Source organism: Zonotrichia albicollis, chromosome 29, assembly GCF_047830755.1.
Source record: "Zonotrichia albicollis isolate bZonAlb1 chromosome 29, bZonAlb1.hap1, whole genome shotgun sequence".
NCBI lineage: Eukaryota > Metazoa > Chordata > Aves > Passeriformes > Passerellidae > Zonotrichia > Zonotrichia albicollis.
Genome location: NC_133847.1, coordinates 5,537,010 through 5,556,436, shown reverse-complemented (window position 1 = coordinate 5,556,436; position 19,427 = coordinate 5,537,010). Strand labels below are relative to the sequence as shown.

Genomic DNA, 19,427 nt, shown 5'->3' with positions numbered 1-19,427 from the left:
CCAGCTCCAGCAGGAAACCAGTCTGAGGGCAGTGCAGGTCTCTGCTGCCCCATAGCCCAGGGGTGCCTCCCCTGCATCCCCCAGTGCCCACAGGGAGTCCTGACACACTCAGTGCCCAAGGGAGTGTCTGTGGGACAGGCACAGCTTTCCTGGGAGGGCACAACCTGCAGCAGCAAATCCCTGCTAATCCCTCCTGTGCTGGGCACACTCTCCCATCCTAGCATTTGTGCCTCAGGGAAGGATTTCCCCTCATGAGCAGGACAGAAATCCCCTTTAGGGCCCTGGGCACACTCAGAACCATCTGAGGAGTGAGCAGCTCTTACTTTTTGTAGAGCAGGATGGCGATGACGATGCAGATGATGAAAACCACGGCCAGGACGGGCCCAATGACCCAGATGAGCCCCTCCTCACCATCAATGATGGGCTGGGGGTCAGGGTTGTCCAGCTGGATGGGGTCAGAGAAGGGACTGGCAGCATAGGTCTGCAAGACAGGGAATGGGGTGGAACACAGCTCAGAGGTGGGATGGGACTGAAGAGGGGCCAAGCACAGGATATTCCACAGGAGGAACTGCTGGAGAGGGTGTGATCTCTCTGCAGCACAACTCCAGTGCTGACAGGGAAAAATGCCCTCTTCAGCCCAGAGAAAATGCCCTGTTCCTGGGGTATCTTCCAATGCTGCAGTGAGACAGAGCATGCAAAGATCTCACTCATGTGAGGCTGCAGCCTGCCCTGTGTCTGTCTGTCATTCCTGCTGCTCCTGTTCCAGCACAGCCCCGAGCCCTCACCACTGCCACAAACACACAAACACTGCCCAAGCTCTCACGTAACCATCTGGATTTTGACAGTCAGAGGGGATTACAGAGCAAGAGGGAAGGGATTAAAACAAGAATTAATGCTTGGTCTGGTGACTGAGAAAAAACAACCCTGACAAATAAATACAAAATAGTAAAACACTGTGTGTGTCCTCTGCTGCCTCTGCACTGAGCTGGTTCTTGAGGAGGATCAGAGCACATTCAAATCCTTCAGAGTTCTGACAAAGGATGAATTTCCATCCTACCCAGGAACTGAACAGCACAGAGAACTGGCACGGCCTGCTTTGGGAGAGCAGCCAGGGACAGGACAGGAACAGGAGCTCTGGGTCCTTGAACTCCATCAGCTCTGAGCAGGCTGGAATGCTGCTCCACACTCAGGAGCTGCTGCGGATCCAGGGCACTGGGAGTGAGTCTGCAGCACCTTGTTCTAAAGCAGAAATTACCTCAAGCTGCAGTAATCCGATTGAGAAACCCATTCAGGAGCGTGTCAGCCTAATCCTTTAATATCAAATACACAAGTAAATATTTATTGGGGAAAAAAACCTCTGAAAACCCTTAATTTCCAATAGCTCCCCGCTACAATTCCATAGGGGGATTTAAAAACAACAAAGCATTAGGCTGTTTCCTATTGTGTGTGAGGGAGGACTCAGGTAAATATTAAAATAGTTGTTTTCATAAAGCCAAGTACAGCCCCAGTGAAAACAGCAGAGATACTGAATTTGCAGAGAGAACTTGTAGTTTTCCATAAAAAATGGAAATCTCTGTGCTTGAAGAGGAACTCAGCAATGCCCAAAGTGTGACATACTCTAGGAGCAGGATGTCTGGGGTCATTGCTCTGAGGAGTTAAAGAACAGCCTTTAAAGAAAATTACTGTTCAAAAAGGGGTTTGACCCAGGGCTCTCTGAACTCTGGTGCTGTCCTGAGGAGATATTTCACTGTTCCTCCCACTCTGGACTCCAGTCTGGAGTCACAAACGTGCAAGGTCTGCCCACAACGACTGGGACAATCACAGCTCCTCTTGTCCTTGGTGCTTGGAGGAGACAAATGCAGGCACAAGCACAAGCAGCTCATCAGGCACAAGAGGCACAGCTGGAAAGAAAAAATCCCCTCCAGGATGCCAGGAGGGCAGCAGGGCTGGGACAGGGAGCAGAAGGGCCGGGGGAAGCAGGCAGCACTTACAGCCTCGGGTTCCTGCAGCACGGCCAGGATGAAGAGCACGTATTTCTGTCCTGGCTCCAGGGCTCTGTTCTCAAAGTTGTCATAGTGTTTCATGTCCCCCAGGATGAAGTGGGAGGGCAGCGAGCGGAAGCGGGCGGCGATGTAGGGCCGGGGGAAGTCCAGCTGCCGCGAGTGCCGCAGGCTCCGGCGCCGCAGCCGCGCGATGTCCTGCACCAGCTGTGGGGGCACAGAGCACCTGAGAGCCTGCACTGCCCTGGGGGCAGCAGGGAGAGCCAAACCCCTCCCAGCCCTGATGAGGAGCACAGGTACCCCAAATCCCCCTCCCAGCCCTGAGTGAGGAGCACAGGGACCCCAAATCCCCCTCCCAGCCTGGGGAGCACAGGGACCCCAAATCCCCCTCCCAGCCTGGGGAGCACAGGTACCCCAAATCCCCCTCCCAACCTGGTTGCCCTGATGAGGAGCACAGGTACCCTAAATCCCCCTCCCTCCCAGCCTGGCTGCTCTGAGTGAGGAGCACAGGTACCCCAAATCCCCCTCCCAGCCTGGGGAGCACAGGTACCCCAAATCCCTCTTCCACCCTGGCTGCCATGATGAGGAGCACTGGTACCCAAATGCCCCTGCCAGTCTGGGGAGCACAGGTACCCAAACCCCCCTCCCAGCCCTCAGGTCCCCATCCCATTCCCGCTGTTCTCTCTCCCCCTGACCTGAGTCTAGTTTCACCCACACTCACCTCCTCCAGGTCCATCTCCTCAGGGCTGCCCAAGGGGTTGAGGAACTGTCCTCCCCGGGACTTCCTCAGAGGCACCACCACAATGTAGAAAGCTCTAAATGTTGGGAATGACAAGAAGAAACAGAAGGAATGAGCCATGGAAGAAGGGAGCACACACACTGATGTGAGTTTGCCCAAACTGCCCCACTGGCTCGAGCCCCTTATTCTGCATTCAGCACAGCTGCTGTTCCTGGAAAGAGCTGGGTTCAGTGGCAGCCCCACGTCTCCTTGTGCACTCCCTGCACACTTCTTTGGCTTTCCCTGTTAGTTGTGGAACAGTCAGGAAGGCTGGAAATGCAGGGATCACCCTCCTGGCACTGCCCCTGGGGGTTTCCAGCCATCAGGGCTGAACTCCAAAACACAAACCGAGCACCCACCCCTGCAGTTAAACAGAAACCTACTGGACAGGCACAGAGCTCTTCACGTCAGGGAGAATCACCACCACGTTGCCATCAGCATCAGGCTTGTGGGTCACCTCTGGCTTCTTGGACAACATGTCAGCAGCAGTCCAGGCTGCCACGTTCTGCTGCAGCCCCCCCATGCTGTTGCCCTGGTTCATCAGCACGAAGTTGTAGAAGGTGCGGGGCCTCAGGTGCGTGATGAGTTTCTTGGTGGTCCGGCCGTCCACGTCGACGTGCAGCCCGTTGTACTGGATCTGTGGGAGGGGAGGAGGTTCTTCCCTGAGCAAGCTCCTTCCTCCCCATCCCTTCCATGTGCAGGGAACATGGAGCACCCAGCCCTGCAGAGCTGGGGCACACACGGGGGAGAAACTCCTGCCCTCCACTTGCCTTGTATGGGGTAGGAGAGTTGTAATTCTCAGGGAACTCCCAGCTCAGAAGGACGGATGTCTTTGTCACCATCTTCACCTTGAAGTTTTTGGGTAAAACTGCAGAGAAAAAAGTGAGGAGGAAGGGGAGAAAGGAGAAGAAAAGGCAGCAGAGGGAAGGAAGAGCAGGAAAGAGAAGGAAGAGAATGTCAAGTGCTGGAAGAGGGGCCTGCCAGGCTGGGTCTGGCTGCGGCTGCAGGAACTGAAGGGATTGCTCCCTCCTCCACTGTGCTTGAGTTTTGCCAAGGTCCATCTCCCAGTGCTCCCTGTCCCCGTGCCTAACCCCAGCAGGGCACGTGGCTGTGCCCCCACACTCTGGGCCTGGGTGGCTGCTGCAGGAACGAGGTGCTGCCTGGCTGAGCATGCTCAGGTGAAGAAAAACCCATCCCAGGTCACGGCTTGAGGGTTTTGTTTGTTTTATTTTTTTAATTTTTGCTCTTTTCTTTTGGCTGCTTGCAAAAGCTGAAGAAAATGCTCTTCCCACCTGTAGAGTGACTGGCCCCCCCTTCAGGTGCCAGTGACAGGAGGTGTCCGGACTTAACTTAGAAGAAAGCGGTAAAAGGGACTTACCTGGCCCAAGGCAGAGAGGAGCGGAGGGACTGAGTGTGACACCAGAGTGCTTTGCATTTACTCACGAGCCTGGCTGAGCCCGGCCTGACCTCTCCAGCTCTCTTGCCTCCCGGCACCAGCCCCGGATACAAGGGGAGAGAGGGAGGAGAAACCGGTGAGTCCTACCTTGGTCCAGCTGGAACGTCCGATACTGGACGGTCGGGCTGTAGGGCCCGGGGCCTTTACTGGTGTGAGCACGGATTTTAACGTCATAGGCGGTGTTGGGTTTGAGGCCGTTGAGGGTGTACGAGTTCTCTGGGGAGGGGGGCAGCTCTTTTTCCAGCAGGTTCCCGGGAGAACCGGCTTCCCGGTAGGCCACGGTGTATTTGACGATGGCGCCGTTCCTCTCGGCCAGCACGGGGGGCAGCCAGCCGAACTGCACCGACATGGACGTGACATTGCTGGCCTCCAGGATCTGGGGGTACCCCTTGGGGATGTCCTCGGGGGTGCTAAGTTCCTGCACGGCTTCCTCCCCGAAGCCAGCCCGGCTTTTCACGGCCAGCTTGAAGATGTAGGTGGCGCCCTTGTGGATGCTGCTGGCGATGTACTTATCCTCCTGAGCCGAGAACTCCAGCGTGGCCAGAGGGGCCACGTCCTTGCGGCCAAACTGCAGCCGGTAGCCCAGCACCTGGCCCTCGGCGCCCAGCGGCGGCTCCCACTTCACCAGCAGGGTGTTCTCCTCTGTCTGGTGCACAGACAGGATGGGCTTTCCTGGGACTGGGAGAGAAGAGAGACACGGGAGCTGCAGGGATTCTTCAGCTCCATGGAACCCCAACTGCTGCCTCTCTGTACACCCTAAACAGTTTGGGAAATGAGGAGCACTGCCAACATGTCAGCTGTGAGCTGCTGACACATTTCTGAATTTATTTTCTTCCCTTTGTTCAGGATGTGCACAGCTCCTCCCCTGTCCCTGGACCACTCACCCTCCACCACTGGGGAAGGACAGGCTCAGGAGTCAGGCTCCCAGTCTCCTGTCCCAGTTGCTTCCCAGGGCAGGGAAAAACAAACCTGGAGTCTCCAAAGTCCCAGCCTCCCTCCCTCTCTCCATTACACAGCCCAGCTCATGCAGAAAGAGCCTGGAACAGATTGGCCCAGGCTGGGGAGTCCAGAGCAGCTGAGGGTGAAGCAATGAAGGATGGAAGGAAGTCTGGGCAGCCCCAGGTCCTGAGCAGCAGGCACAGGGCCAGCTCACACGGCTGGCAGGCAGCTCATCACCCACTTGGGTACAGAAGGAAGCACAGGCAGAGGAGCCAGAGCCCAAAATGTGTGTGAGGCAGAGGGCAGGGAGAGCTGCTGCTCTCTCTGTGCTGCTCCTCTCCTCTGGAGGCAGGGAACTCACAGTGCTGGTGCATTTTCAGTGAGCTCCTCCACGTCTGGGGGTTCTGGGGAGCTCAGCAGTGCCATGTCTCTGCCTAATGAGCCCTGGCACTGGCTGACTGCTAAGCAAGCCCACAGCCACAGTTAAATGACACGTGCAGGCCCAGAGATCCCCGAAGCCAGAGAAAGCAGAGCATTAATTCCAGCAGCTCACGCGTCATTGACACTCAGCTCCACTATTAGAGATCTAATTTCCTTCTCTCCGCCTTGGTATTCCTCCTGCTTGGACAGGAGGAGAGAAATGGAGCTGGGAGATGTCCCACAGCAGGAGCCTGACCAAGGGGTGAGGGCTGCAATGCTGGAAGGAGGGAGCAGGGCAGGATCTGAAAGGGTCACACTGGGGAACTCTGCCTGCTGCCTCCACTGACACCTCGCTGGGGATGAGGGGCTGTCTGTGAAACAAATGCTGCATTCCTTCCAAAGTGCCAAAGAATGGCAGGGAGAGCCAGCCTCCTCCCCTGGGAATGCCCAAGGAACACATTAAAGAGAAAAAGAGTGCCATTACCTTTATGTTTCAGTTTTTATCACAAACGTTACTGTAATCAGCTGAGCTTGGAAGTATTACATCTGCACAACAAATATTGTTTGGAATAAAGGTGAGAAGAAAGTTCAGAGAGGGGGAAGTGTTTTATTTTGCAATTGGTTTGGACAGTAAAGGAGAAAATTAGATGTATTACTGTATTTAAATTCAGCCCCCAGCCCTGAGTGATAAAGAAAGAAATCTCTCCTCTCAGAAGGTGTATTGACTCAATACTGCAAAGAAGGTAAGAATGTTACAGAGCCATTTGAAAGATTTTTTTTTTTTAAATAGCTATTTCAAGTCAGGGGAAATTGAGTTTTGGGTAATAGCTGCTGTGCTGGAGAAAACATCCCTCTGTGACTGATCACCTGCACTGCAAATCCTAATGGAAGAGATGAGGGAGGGTGACAAGGGAGAGTGACAAGGGAGCCAGGCAGAGAGAAAGGCTCCAGGAGAGGAAAACAGAGGGTGGGGAGCCTCAGGAAGAAGGAAAGCAGAGAAGCTGGGAGTTAGTGAGGAGAAACATGGGCAGAAGGAGAAGAGGGTGAGTGAAGGAAAAGGCTTTGGCTGGTATGTGCAGGCAGAGCCCAGATCCCAGAAATGGGAGCCAGGAAAGGTCAATACTGTCAGAGTTTCTCCCTCCAGCAGTCCTGAACACAGAGGATGCACACCAGACATGGTATCAGAAGAGAAGAGTGGGCAGGACAAGCACCACTGTCTGCCTGCTGCTCCTCAGGTCTTTGCAAGTCCGCACCCTGAGAGCAGAGCTGTGCTGTCCCCAGTGTACCTGCCTGGGCCACCTGCAAAGCTGCAGTCTCTCCAGTCCTTCTGATGCACTGGAATTTACAGCCCAAGACACTACAAGGGACAAATTCATCCTGTGTTGTGCTCCTGGGTGTGCCTGGGCTTTCTGAAGCACTGGACAGAAAATGGTGACATTTGGTGAGGGCTGCATGTGAGGAATGAAGGGGTTTCTGCCGCCCTCAATCTAATTTTGCCTTTGGGGCAGTCTGGCTCTTGCTGCAAGTCTGTCATTTGAGGAGGGAGTGGGATGAAAGAAGGTGAGACTGGAGAAGCCCCTTGGCTTTAGGGAAGGGGTGAATCCCACTGGCAGAGGAAAAGGCTCTCACCTGCACCCTTGGTGGTGACCACTTTGGGTTTGCTGCGGGCACCATCTCCCTTCATGGTGTAGGCGGCCACGGTGATGGAATAGGCAGTCTCGGGCTGGAGCCCAGCAATGATCATTTCCTGTTTGCCAGATGCCAAAGGGAAATCGTGTCAATATTCAGGCCCACACCCAAGAGCAGCCCTCTCCTCCTGGCAGGAGGCTCAGCCCTTTTCCAGCATGCAGGAACACCAAATCCAAAGGCACGAGACACTCTGGGGCTTCTGTGGGAAGTGGCAGAGGGGGAGAGCCCCGTTCCCCTGGAGAGGCACTCACAGCTCTGCAAACACAGCCTGGCTCTGCAGGGCCCTGTGCAAGGCAGCCTCCTCCAGATCTGCCTCTCACACATTCCCTGTCTTCACACAAACCACTTCAGCATCCAAATGCTGTCTCTCCCTTCAAAGCTTTCCTCTCCACTCTGCGGCCTCAGAGGAGGCTCAGAGGTTTCAGGGAGATTACATTTTTTTTTTTCACCATTACCCCTCTCTTCCCTCCTCAAGAGATATTTTTAATGCTTTCATAATATTAAAGGGATTGCTTGAATGCAAAGTGCAAGACGACACATTCTGCTCACGCTAAAGCTCCCTGCTAAATCCCACCCCCTCCTTCCCATCCTCTATCAGCCTCCCCACACCTGGCTCCCAGGAGCTTTTGTTGGAACACTGGCCTCAAGAACAGCCCTTCCCCAGGAGGGATGCAGCCTTTCAAAGGGCTGTGTTGGAAAAGGAACACCCGTGCTAAATCAAACAGGATGACAGCACATGCAGCAGGGTTTTCTCCAAGGCCCCAGAAAGGAGGGAGATGGGAATGTTGTGCATGTTTTATGGCTTTCCCCTCTCCTCACCCCTTCGTGCATTCAATATTAAATCTCAGGGCAGCACTTGGGAAGAATTTGTTAGTCCTGGAAATAACTATTTCCCCTAATGGTGAGCTGGGAGTGGAACAGCAGAACTTTGCAACAGTGGGATTTTGATCAGTGACTTTGGAGACAGGGTCAGGTCTGGCTCCTGGAAGTCAAGAAAATTGTTCTGCTCTCACATCTGCCACTGAGCTTTATGAAGATTTTAGGAAAGGGGCTTTGCCTCCCTGAGGCTCATTCTCCATCCCTCAAAGGGAGGCCCCTCACTTGTGCAGGGCATTGGCAATGCCCAGGAGACACGAACACCACCAGTTTAGTTGTGTTTTATCTCAGAACTCTGCTGTTCCAAGAAGAAAAAGCTTTCTCCTACTTCTTGGTAGCTGTAGGATTTTGGAAAGCATTTATCATTTTAGCAGAAATAGAAAATGCCAAACAGCCAAGCTGATTTTAAGGCACTTCAAAAGGAAAAGCACCAATAATGATTCAGTGCTTTGCATCAATGAGTTTCCAAGAATCTCGGCCCTTTGAGAGCACAAAGCATTTGTTCATGCTGTGGTAGCTCAGGACTCATGGATTCTGTGCTCCCAGTGCTTCCCAGGCTATCTTTTCCAGACACAGAGGTTACAAAGCAGCCCATCTGAGCTCCCTGGCCTGGTGGAAGGTGTCCCTGCTCCTGGCTGGGAGTGGAACAAGATGGCCTTTAAGGTCCCTTCCAATCCAAACTATTTTAGGATTCTCATCTGTTCAAAGCAGTCCCAAATTCAATATGCCATCTGCTTCCCCGTGGAGGAGCAGCAGACCCATCTTTCCTTCAGAGCCAAAGGGAAAACCCTGTGGGATTGCTGCGTGCTGACAAACGACACGATCACAGAGGGGCACAGAGCAGTGACAGGGAGGGGACAATGCATGGGAACACCAAAACCAGGCTCTAAAACAGGCACACTTGCACTGCAAAAAACAAGAACAAAAAAAAAAAAAAAAAAGGAAAAGGAAAATATCACACCACAACAGGAAGTGGGAGAAGGGAAGAGGCAGAACCAGCATGGGAGGATTTTGATGTTTTTACTTACGTATTCAGCAGTGTCATCTGTTTCCCACTGGGCAGAGAACAAGAGAGGTTTGGCACGTGAGAATACAAGAGGGGAAAGAAGGGAAAGACAGAGACACAGCATGAGGAAGGAGTCCCTGAGCAAGCAGCCACACAAGGTCAGAAGTTACCAGGCAAGCATGAGGGAAGAAGTAGAGTGGGAGAAATTAGTAGATTCCACTGCGGCCTTGGCCTGAATTAAAAGACTTCCCAGACACAGCAAGGATGAATAGATGGATGGATATTTATCTATCTCAGTGCTGGGACAGCAGCTCATACTCTTCCACAGCAACATTGGGAGCACAAACGAGAGACAGAGGTGTGGCAGAGACACAGCCACACCTTGTCCCATATCCCCTTTTGGCCATTTAGCAGAGTCACACTGCCCAGAACAGCCACATCCCCCCTTCCCCAGCCTCCCGGGGCTGGCCCAGGTGAGCCCTTACCTGGGCATCAGCCAGCATGATGTCCTTGATGTGGGGCAGCCCCCTGGCCTCGCCGTTCTCCATGCGCACGTAGTGCACCTGGTAGCCGCGGATCTGGCCGTGCTGCCGGCTGGGCACCGGCGAGCGCCAGAACACCTGGATGGCCGAGGAGTTGAGCACCTCCACCTCCACCTTCCGTGGAGGAGCGCTGGGCACTGCAGGGAGGGAGGGAGGGAGGCAACCAGGGGTTCTGGTCATTGGGTGTTGAAATTTGAAAGTCTCTTTTCCCAGCCTGGCACTCGAAGGAGTCAGAGCTCTTCAGTTCTTGGTCTCAAGGTTGTTTATTGTTCTTTATCGATAAAATTTTTTCTCCTGTCCTGCTGAGGTCAGTTAGGCAAGACAGCTCAGGACACTCTGCCTGCCCCCGGGGTGGTGTTATGTCTTTATACTAAATACTACATGGACAATATTTACAATTACTTTCCAATATCTATCACCTATGTTAGACAGTGAGCTTCTACTCTAAACCAATCTAAAAGTGCCAACATCACAGCAGAAGATGGAGGCCAAGAAGAAGAAGAAGGAGAAATGCAGGACACTCTCAGATCCCTCCATCTTGCCCTCTGGACCTCCATTCTAGAAACCCCAAAATCTACTTTTTCGCCTTGTGAAAAATTCACTGGCACTCTACTTAATTTACTGTAGCTTGTAGATCTTCATCTAAGGTTGGTAACTTGCTCCATGGGTCATAATCAAAACCACAGGGGCATTTTGGGCTCTGTACTAGGGTCTCTGAGACCCCTAGCAGGGGTTCTGGCTGCTCAGAGGGATTTCCTGGGTCCTGACAACTGGGGGTTTGCTGGGAACCCATCCCTTCTCCTCTGGATTTGAGCTCTGGAGGAGACCTGAGCACCTGAGCATCCCATCACCTGGCACTGCCCTCCCAGCTCTGGGGGATTGTGAAGGTCTGTGGGACCTGATCTGCACAACCTGGACACAGGGATGGTGTCACTGTTCAGAGCCATCAGAATGCTGAGTGGCATAAAGCACACATCTTTACTTCAGACTGCTCCTTTTATACATTGTTCTGATACAGGTAGACCTGATTTGTCATCTAATCAATACATTTCACCTGATTGGGTAATTAACAAGACACCCATTTATAAACAATCTTATGAGAATAACAAGAAAACAGCTATTAGGAAAACAACACCTGCAGGTTGTTTTTAATAATAAGCTATCATTGTTTATCTCCAGCTCCCTAAATTCTCCCAATTTTATTTGAGGTCCTACCCTCACATTGAGGGTGCTCCTCTCCCTTCATGCACCCATTGATGCTTTCCCCTGGTTTTATTTTACTGTAGAAATATCAGGACCATTCAGGTCTCTGAGTGGGGTCACTGAACTGTTGTCACTCAAGGTTTTTGAAACTTTAACAGATTCCTCCTTTCTACAACGGACAAAAGCTCTGAGGTAGTAACAAGGAATGCAGTAACAAGGAATGTGTGGGAAGAACTCTTTAAAACATGTGTTCCCAGGCACAGGGTGGGACTCTTGGGGCTGTCCCATGCAGGACCAGGAGCTGGACTTGGCTGATCCTTGTGGGTCCCATCCAACTCAGGATATACAATGATTCAAGTTCTGGCAGCAAAGGTTTTCCTCACAGCAAAGGTTTTTAGTGCCTTGGCTGCTCCTGGCTCAGTGAGAACATCTTCACAGGGGGAGTGGTGCAGTCAAGACTCAGAGATATTAAGAAAGACCCCATAAATGCAGGGGAGGGGAACCCTACAGACCCCATAAATCCAGGAGAGGAGAACCCCATAAATGCAGGGGAGGGGAACCCTACAGACCCCAGTGCTCAGATAGCACCAGAGGATGGTGCAGTCAAGACTTGGAGATATTAAGACCCCGTAAATCCAGGACAGGGGAACCCTACAGACCCCATAAACCCAGGAGAGGAGAACCCTACAGACCCCATAAATGAAGAGGAGGGGAACCCTACAGACCCCATAAATCCAGGGGAGGAGTAGCCTACAGACGCCAGTGCTCAGATGGCACCAGAGGATGCCAGGTGATGGGGTGATGGCACCAGAAGATGCCACACAACCCACATCTTGGATCCCACTCCAACTCTGGCCTGGCACCATTCAAGACCCACAGGAAGGCCCTGCCTGTGATTTTTGATGGGAACAACCCCCTGCAGGAACAGGAACCCCCCCAGCAGAACCCAAACCCTTCTCACTCACCATCTTCATCCGTGCGCACGATGACCGGCGAGCTCTCCGGGCCCGGCCCCACCTCCGTGTGAGCCACCACGGTGACGCGGTACTCGGTCCACTTCTCCAGGGACTCCAGCAGGATCTGACTGGTGGTTGGGGGGATATCATTCACCTCCTTTAGCTCCGTGTCCTCCGAGTCCAGCGCTCGATAGTGGACGCTGTAGCCGGCCAGGACGCCGTTCTGGCTCTCGGCCGGCGGCGGCCGCCAACTTACCAGAATGGCGGTGGAGCGGGTGCTGACACATTTTACATCTTGAGGGGGGGCAGACGGTTCTAGGAGGGGGGGAAAATTCAGGAGCAGGGAGAAAGGGGAAAGAAGGGGGAGGAAAAAAAAAACAAACAAAAGATGGGAAAGATAAAAGAAAAAAAAAAGGAAAATGATAACAAAAAAATCTAAAATAAAACGTACGAAAGTTTGGTTTAGGAAGATAAAATTAAAAGAGAAGAGAGCTTTTTGTTGTTGTCTTTTTTTTTTTTTTTTCCGAAATGAAGAGAGTTTTTTTTTTCCAAAAAAAAAAAGCCAACAGAAATTAAATGGGGCATCAAAACTGAAATGGTGTAAAGCAAAAGACTAAACCAGCAAGCGGGCCAGCCAAGAGGGGTCCTGCTGCTTCCACTAAGCTGGCACCAGCTACACACCCAGCTGCACCCTATAAAAGCCCTTTCCTTTGGCTCCCTGTTTTACAGCAGCCTGGCAAATCCTGCTCTGGCTCAGAAAGCACTTTCCAACCTCAGTCTCTGGGATCTTGAATTTCTTTGAAGGGATCTGTGAAAATTAAGTAAGAAAAGCAAATCTTTTGCCAGGAGGCTTAAATTTAAGAGTCTGTACCTCCAGATGGAAGTGATTAGTTGTCCCCAGACTGGAGGAGGCCAAATCCCACAGTGGGAATGCCCAGGACACTGCCAAGCCATGGTGTTTAGAGAGGAGGGTTTTGAGAAAGCACTTGCAGAAGGAGGGAGGCAGTGGGTTTGGTGAGGTATTTGTGTATCCAGGGGATTTTTCAAAGCAGCAGCAGGTCGAATTCCCACTGCACTCTCTGCCTGAACTACACCAGGGTGTTTCTGGGAGGAAACCTTGGGAACTGTGGCCCTACCCAGGCACCTTCTCAGGGTGGCAGCAGGAGGTGGGGAAGGTGGAACCCACAGCTCTCCCTTAAAGCTCCTCTCTTCCATCCCCTGCCCTGGGCAGGAGCAGCTGCCACCATCCAGGGGGCTCCTTCCTGGCCCTGAACACTTCCAGGAACTAGAACACACTTCTGCCTGTCACTAAGGACAGCTGATCAGCACAGGGAAGCAGAGCGTGACACATTCTCAGGGCAAATCAATAAATCCAATATCACCCAACTGCAATAAAGAGCTTTTAAGTCTCTGCAGACAGGGCAGGAAACAAGCCCCCCAAGTAGCAGTAGATCAGTGCTGGTCACTGCTTCTCATTCCTCTGATGCTCTTTTTGTGAGGAATGATTGTTTTCAAGCCTCTTACTCCCATCCTTGAGTCAAACCCAGATGTTTAGGCCCAGTTTGCCTCGAGGACTCTGCTAAATCCAGTCCCACTTAGCCCAGCTGGCACTGGAGTGAGAGCCACACAATTCCAGGAGCCTCCAGGAGACAGAGGGAAGTTGCTTTTCAAACAGGGCAGAGATAATCCCTCCACTGCTGTCTGAGCACCCTGCCCAGCAGGACATTTTGGGTGTTTTCCTTCTATTTTTATACACTATTACTATCTTTAACCTGGCAGAATGGCCCCCTTCTCCCCAGCACTCCCAGTGAGGAGGCTGACAAGCCCTGGCCATGGCTGGCCACGCAAAACAACACAAAAGATGTCAAATGAACCAAATCAAACGGAACAAACTGGAAAATAAAATGTAAATCAAGCCAATAATTTGAAACAAAAAGAAAAAAAAAAAAAAACAAACACCAGAAAGGAAATCATAATAATAAAATAATACTGATATAAAAAGTGACTCCTTCCAGAACATTCCCAGTCTGTTTACCTACCTTCCACGCTTCAACTGCTAACTTATAAGACTTTCTTACAAGAGAACAAGAGGAACTGAGCTACGAGGCCAGACCAAGCTCCTGGTGGGTTTCTGCACATGACTGGCTTTTAAAATGCCACTCTGCTCATGATGATCCCCCCAAGTCCTCCCCCACCAGCAGAACCCCAGCTACTATTGCGGAAATGGCAATTTTGGACCCCAATCTGTTCTCTTTTTGCTAAACTGTCAGCACAGAGAGCAGGACAGCACGTTCCCAGTCACAGATCTCCTTCCCTCTGCTCTCTCCATCTGCTGTGATTGCTGCACCACCTCTCCAGGACAGAGGTGCACTGCTCATGCCATGTCCCAGAACCAGCTCAAGGATGGTTTCAAGGAGGGACAGACTCAGCCCTCTCCCATCACTGCCATGGTGCCGTTCCCTTCTTGTTTTTGTCCTCATCAGAGGCTGGGCATATTAAAAATCCACCTTTCCTGCTTAGCTCCAGCCAAAGCCACCACAGCTGAGAAACCCACTGCAGAGAGGGTCTGACCTGACCTACCCTTCATCCTGCACCTCATTCTGAAAGCCCCAGAAGCAGAGCTCAGCTCCAGCTGGCCCTGGGCTCACTGTCTGCGCTGCCACGCTCGCTCACTCACCCTCTACGCTCCAGCACAGGGACCTACTGAGAGGCCCTGGGGTGAGGCCTCCTTTTGGGATGGTTTTGCACTTTCTCTGGTCAAAGAGGCAGGGTTGGGGGGTGGGTGATGGGGGAGAAGGCCCAGGGGCTGCCTGGCCCCCTCCCCGTCGGAGGAGAACAGCCAGGGGTGCTGGCTGGCCACGCTGGACACGCCTCTGGGAGGCCTCTGGACACGCCTCATGGCCCTGTTCCCTTCACAATCCAGCCCAACCTGTGTGACCCTGGGGACGCTGGGGACAGCGCCGGGAGCCCAGTGCCACCAACCCCAGCGGGGCTGCGAGCTCAGCTCTGCAACGGCCCCTCCCTGGGCTCAGCCAGGAGCCCCCAGGCAGGAGAGCTCTGCCTCGGCCTGCTGGCTGCTCCCACCAGCCTTTTGGGACCCCTCCCCACCCTCCCAGGGCTCCAGGACATCTGGGAGTGTGTGCAGAGCCACCAGCGGTGAGCCTGCAGCCACAGGGTGGACTGTATTTGTGAATCTGCTTGAGACCAGCCAGTACTCACCTGAGCTGCACCTTTTACATGCTTTAAAGTTGACTGTCCAAGCCACAAGAATGACCCTTACTGACCTTGCACAATATCATGTTTTTTAACCCTTTAGGTACCACAGACTTTGGGGATTTCATTCACTTGGTGTTCTGTGAGGAGGGGGACAGGAGGGAGAGCGGAGCTACGTGGGGGGAAATCCTTCCTTGGGCAGGAACAGAGGGTGAGAAAGGCCCATTGTTCCTGTACACCTGCACGTGCAGCCTCACAGCGCCCACCCGGCCACCCCTGCCTGCTGAGCACGCTTTGCCCTCTGCAATTTCCCAGTGGGAGAGTTGCCAGGGAGCCTGGGAAGGTCATGGCTAACCAGAAAGGGCAAACCAGCTTCTCCCAGCCATGAGAGTCTGTTTTGTTTGTTTTACAAGCTATGTCTCTGGTACTTGAAGAGTTAAAACCCAGCTACTTCAAGAAGAAAAAGATACTTTACCTTTAGTTTAATGGATTTTACTTGGGTTATGATGCTCAGGAGGAGCCACCCTGGCAGGGAGGTGCAGGGAGGGGATGCCACATGCGGGTGGGTGCTGAGAGGGGACAGCAGGAGCAGAGGGGGAGCAGGGAGAGGCTCTGTCACTCCAGGGACAAGATGCCACCGTGGTGTGACATGGCCCAGCCAGGGACAGGGACAGCAGAGAGCTGGCTCATCTGGGTGCAGGGCATGCAGGCAGGCAAGCAGAGAGCAGAGAGAGAAGAAAGAAGAGGCATGGAGCAGGCCAAGGAGGAGCCGAACGGAAAAGGAGCTGAGGAGGGAAGACACAAAAGCCTGTCCCGAGCCAGAAGGTCTGTGAGCCGAAGGATGTCACCCGGAGCAGGGAGAATTGACTCGTTCCTCCAACAGCCAGCCAGGAAAAAATGTTTCACCGTGTTACAGGACACTGACAGCTCCCAGCTGATGTTCTTAAGAGCATTAAATTAATGAGACTCTCCCTATGAAAGCTGAGCTACAGAGAGAGAAACCCGTCCGTGTTCTGGGCAGATGCCAAGTTAGAAAAAGCCCCAAAGCTTTCCCTTTTCCCAGATCCCCTTTTCCTCACCCTTAAGGGACAAATTTTCACTGAGGCCTACTGCCACCAGCTGCCACACCCCTCTTCCAGCTTGTTTTATTGAACCAGAAAGCACAAATCCCAGACCATCTTTGCCTCCCATCCCCACAGGTCTCAAGGAGAGAAACCCCTTGGAAAACAGAAGCAGAGTGTAAGTTGAACACTTATTTTTCAGGTCCTTTCAGTTCATTTCCCCCACCCCACAGAGATGCTCCCTCTGACAGTACCACACTGGGATCAGAACCAGCAGATGTGCAGCAGAGTCAGGAAAGGATTTTCCTATGAAACGTAGAGAGAGTATGGAGAAAAAGAAAAGAAAGAAAAAAGGGGAAAAACATTTGAAGGAAAGAAAAAACAAAAAATCTTTGAATGGAGCGGAGGCCTGAGAAAGCCCCAGTAAGGAATTCTGTCTATGCAGAAACAGACTCCCCTTTCTTCCCACTCCTCAGGGGACAGAAAGAGAAGGAGATAGGGAAAGGGAGAGACAGCAGGATGTGACAATTAAAAAGCCCAGCTGAGAGCCTGCTGCTCCCCCTTGTTAGGGATTCTGAGGGATGGGAGCAGGGCTCTCCCTCCTCACACTGGTGACCAGAGCCACTTCTGAGTTAGTTCTGCTCCCGGCTACTCCAAACTGCAGCGGAGTGATTTAGTAGAGATGAGAGGAGACAGAAAACACAAAGAACAGCTGCCACAGCCACTCATGCAGTGAAAAAACACCTCATTTAAAAGCAAAGATCTGTGAAAAGCCCAGGTTGAAATATTGCCATCCAGGGTTATTGTCCCCAGGGCAACAGCGAAGGGAGACAATCCATTAAACTAAAACCAGCACGTTTTGAGTTGCATACTCTCCATCCTGGTGTCATCAGCCTCCACAGGGCTCCTCTCTCCCGCTCTGCTGGAGCCCAAACAGGGCCATTCCCAGAGCTCCAGCCTTCCTCCCTTTGGCTGTGGAGGTGTTCATGGACAAGAGCATGGGGACAGCTTCCCCAAAGGCTGGGGAAGGCTGGGCCTGTGAACAATCACCTTCCCTGCTCCTCTCCCTCCCTCTTCCCCTTCCTGGCAGCGCTGGGCCTGTGTGGGACAGGCTGCGGCTGCCATCCCTGCCATCCCCTGAGCATGCTCAGCACCACGGCCAGCATGGCCAGCCTGAGAGCACGGTGCTGCCCGGCCCCAGCACCCCAGAGCCCAGCTCTGCTCCTGGCTCACGTCTCAGCTAGCTGGAGCGGTGAGGGGAGAGGGCAGCAGCTCCCAAAGGTGTCCCCACCTCCCTGGAGTGAAACAGAGCCCCCAGCTCTGTCCCCCTGTGCCCACCATGTCTGGCTCCCTGACTGTGGTGCCCTCAGAGAAGGGTGGGAAAGGAGAGACACCTACTAGACTGCAAGGTGCGCTCTCGGACCTCCGGGGTGAAGGCCCCCAGCCCCAGGGCCGAGCGGGCGGCCAGCCGGAAGACATACTCAGTGTTGGGCTTCAGGCCTTCCACCGTGAACGACGTCGTGGGCTCGAAGTTCTTCAGCACCTGGGGGTGGGCGAGGGGGGAAGAGAAAAATAAACCCAAACAACAGGCAGCAGAGGTGAGGCCTGCCCAGAGACACTGCCCTGCTCCCCTCGCTCCACAGTAGGATCGGGGAGCTCCTCGGCCCCAACCCTGCTGCAGTTTGGGCTCACCTCCTTGCTGTGGTCTCCCTCCTTGTAGAGGAGCTCGTACTTCACTATGATCTCCTGGCGTGGGGGGCTCCACGACAGCACAATGCTCGTCTCGGTCTTGGCTTCTGCTCGGAAGTTCATCGGCTGCCCGGGAACTGGCACGGGGAGGGGGCACAGGAGGCAAGGTGAGAAACAGGAGAAACCACATTAACTTGGCTAATTTGGAGGCTCATGCCCTGTTTTCTTCAAAGCCTGTGTGGGAAGAGCACGTCAGCAGCAAAATGCCACACTGCAGCGTGGGCAGGTCCTGCCTCTAAAGCTGTGGAGTTACATCCCACTGCAGGACTCCAGTGTGAGCAGAGCTGCTGGAGATGGAAGAATCCCAATGGCTCATATGCCTCTTTCTCAGCAGTGCAGAATACAGCCTTTCCCATCAATCCCAGTATTACAAGATTTTGGAAGGAGGAAGCCCATGAGCAGCCCATTGAGAACAGAGGGTTTCCTCCCATACCCCAAGGCAAAAATGGGCTGGGTGACAGCCCATGGTAAAACATCTTGTGTTTGCAGCTCAACACATAAGGCTCATTCCCCACTCAGCTCTGACAAATAGTTCCTGGGTACTTTAGGGAGAGTTAAAGTGTCACCACTACCTGGGCAGTTTTACATCTATTAAAGACATTTAGAATCATGGAATGATTTGGGTTGGAAGAGACCATAAAGCTCATCCAGTTCCATGGACAGGGACACTTTCCACTATCCCAGTTTGCTCCAAGCCCTGTCCAACCTGGCCTTGGACACTTCCAGGGATCATGGTGCAGCCACAGCTTCTCTGGGCACCCTGTGCCAGGTCCTCCCCACCCTCCAAGTAAACAACATCGCATCTAAGCCTCCAAATCCAACCAGCAGCTCTCCTTCCCACAGCCCAGCTCAGCCACTCAGGTGCTCACCTCCTTGCTGCGTCTTAACCTGGATGGGGTCGGACAGGGGCCCGTCCCCCACGGAGGTGAAGGCCAGCACTCTCACGGTGTAGGTCTCATCCTCCAGGAGGCTGCCCACGGTGGTCAGCAGGCTGTCATCCACGTTGTGCTTCTGCCAGTTGCTGACGGGCTGCTCGGGCTCCATGGTGTAATAGACGCGGTAGCCGCGGATCTGCCCGTTGGGCTCCACCGGTTCCTCCCACTGGATGATCATGGTGGTGCTGCTCAGCATGCGGCCCTGCACGTTGCGGGGGGCACTGGCAGGGGCCTGCTCCCCCGTGCGGGTGACCACCGACTCGCTGGGGGGGCCCTGCCCGATGCTGTTCACTGCAGACACCCAGATCTCGTACTCGGAGTTGGGGCTGAGCCCCCCGATGCTGTAGCGCGTGGTGGTGATGTCCTCCTTGATCTGGTAGGGTCCGTCCTGGCTCTTGGACTTGTACTCAATGACATAGTAGGACACGGGGTCTGGGTTGCCAGAGTCCCAGGTGATGGTGATACTCGTTGCTGTTGTCTCTGTCACCACTGGCGTCCCAGGAGCCTTGGGAAGTGCTGAGAATCAGGAAGAACAGGCATTTAAAAAAAACCACAGATGCTGAAACGGCACCTAATTGGTCTGGTTAGGGCTGCAGGAGCCGGA

The 19,427-nt window shown here is 53.3% G+C and overlaps 1 protein-coding gene across 1 annotated transcript in view; it reads right to left on the bottom strand.

Annotated features, from left to right (window-relative positions):
• The window catches only part of PTPRS (protein tyrosine phosphatase receptor type S), a 128,460-nt gene that overhangs the window by 24,000 nt on the left and 85,033 nt on the right, over positions 1 to 19,427 (bottom strand). Inside the window, exons 9-21 of the mRNA XM_074528550.1 lie at positions 18,758 to 19,339; positions 17,832 to 17,965; positions 17,538 to 17,682; positions 11,875 to 12,180; positions 9,650 to 9,843; positions 9,187 to 9,213; positions 7,223 to 7,340; positions 4,322 to 4,912; positions 3,549 to 3,646; positions 3,162 to 3,415; positions 2,722 to 2,815; positions 1,992 to 2,207; positions 324 to 481 (exon numbers count right to left, since the gene is read on the bottom strand). Of these exons, the coding sequence (XP_074384651.1) occupies positions 324 to 481; positions 1,992 to 2,207; positions 2,722 to 2,815; positions 3,162 to 3,415; positions 3,549 to 3,646; positions 4,322 to 4,912; positions 7,223 to 7,340; positions 9,187 to 9,213; positions 9,650 to 9,843; positions 11,875 to 12,180; positions 17,538 to 17,682; positions 17,832 to 17,965; positions 18,758 to 19,339 (2,917 nt within the window). The remainder of the gene's footprint in view (positions 1 to 323; positions 482 to 1,991; positions 2,208 to 2,721; positions 2,816 to 3,161; positions 3,416 to 3,548; positions 3,647 to 4,321; positions 4,913 to 7,222; positions 7,341 to 9,186; positions 9,214 to 9,649; positions 9,844 to 11,874; positions 12,181 to 17,537; positions 17,683 to 17,831; positions 17,966 to 18,757; positions 19,340 to 19,427) is intronic.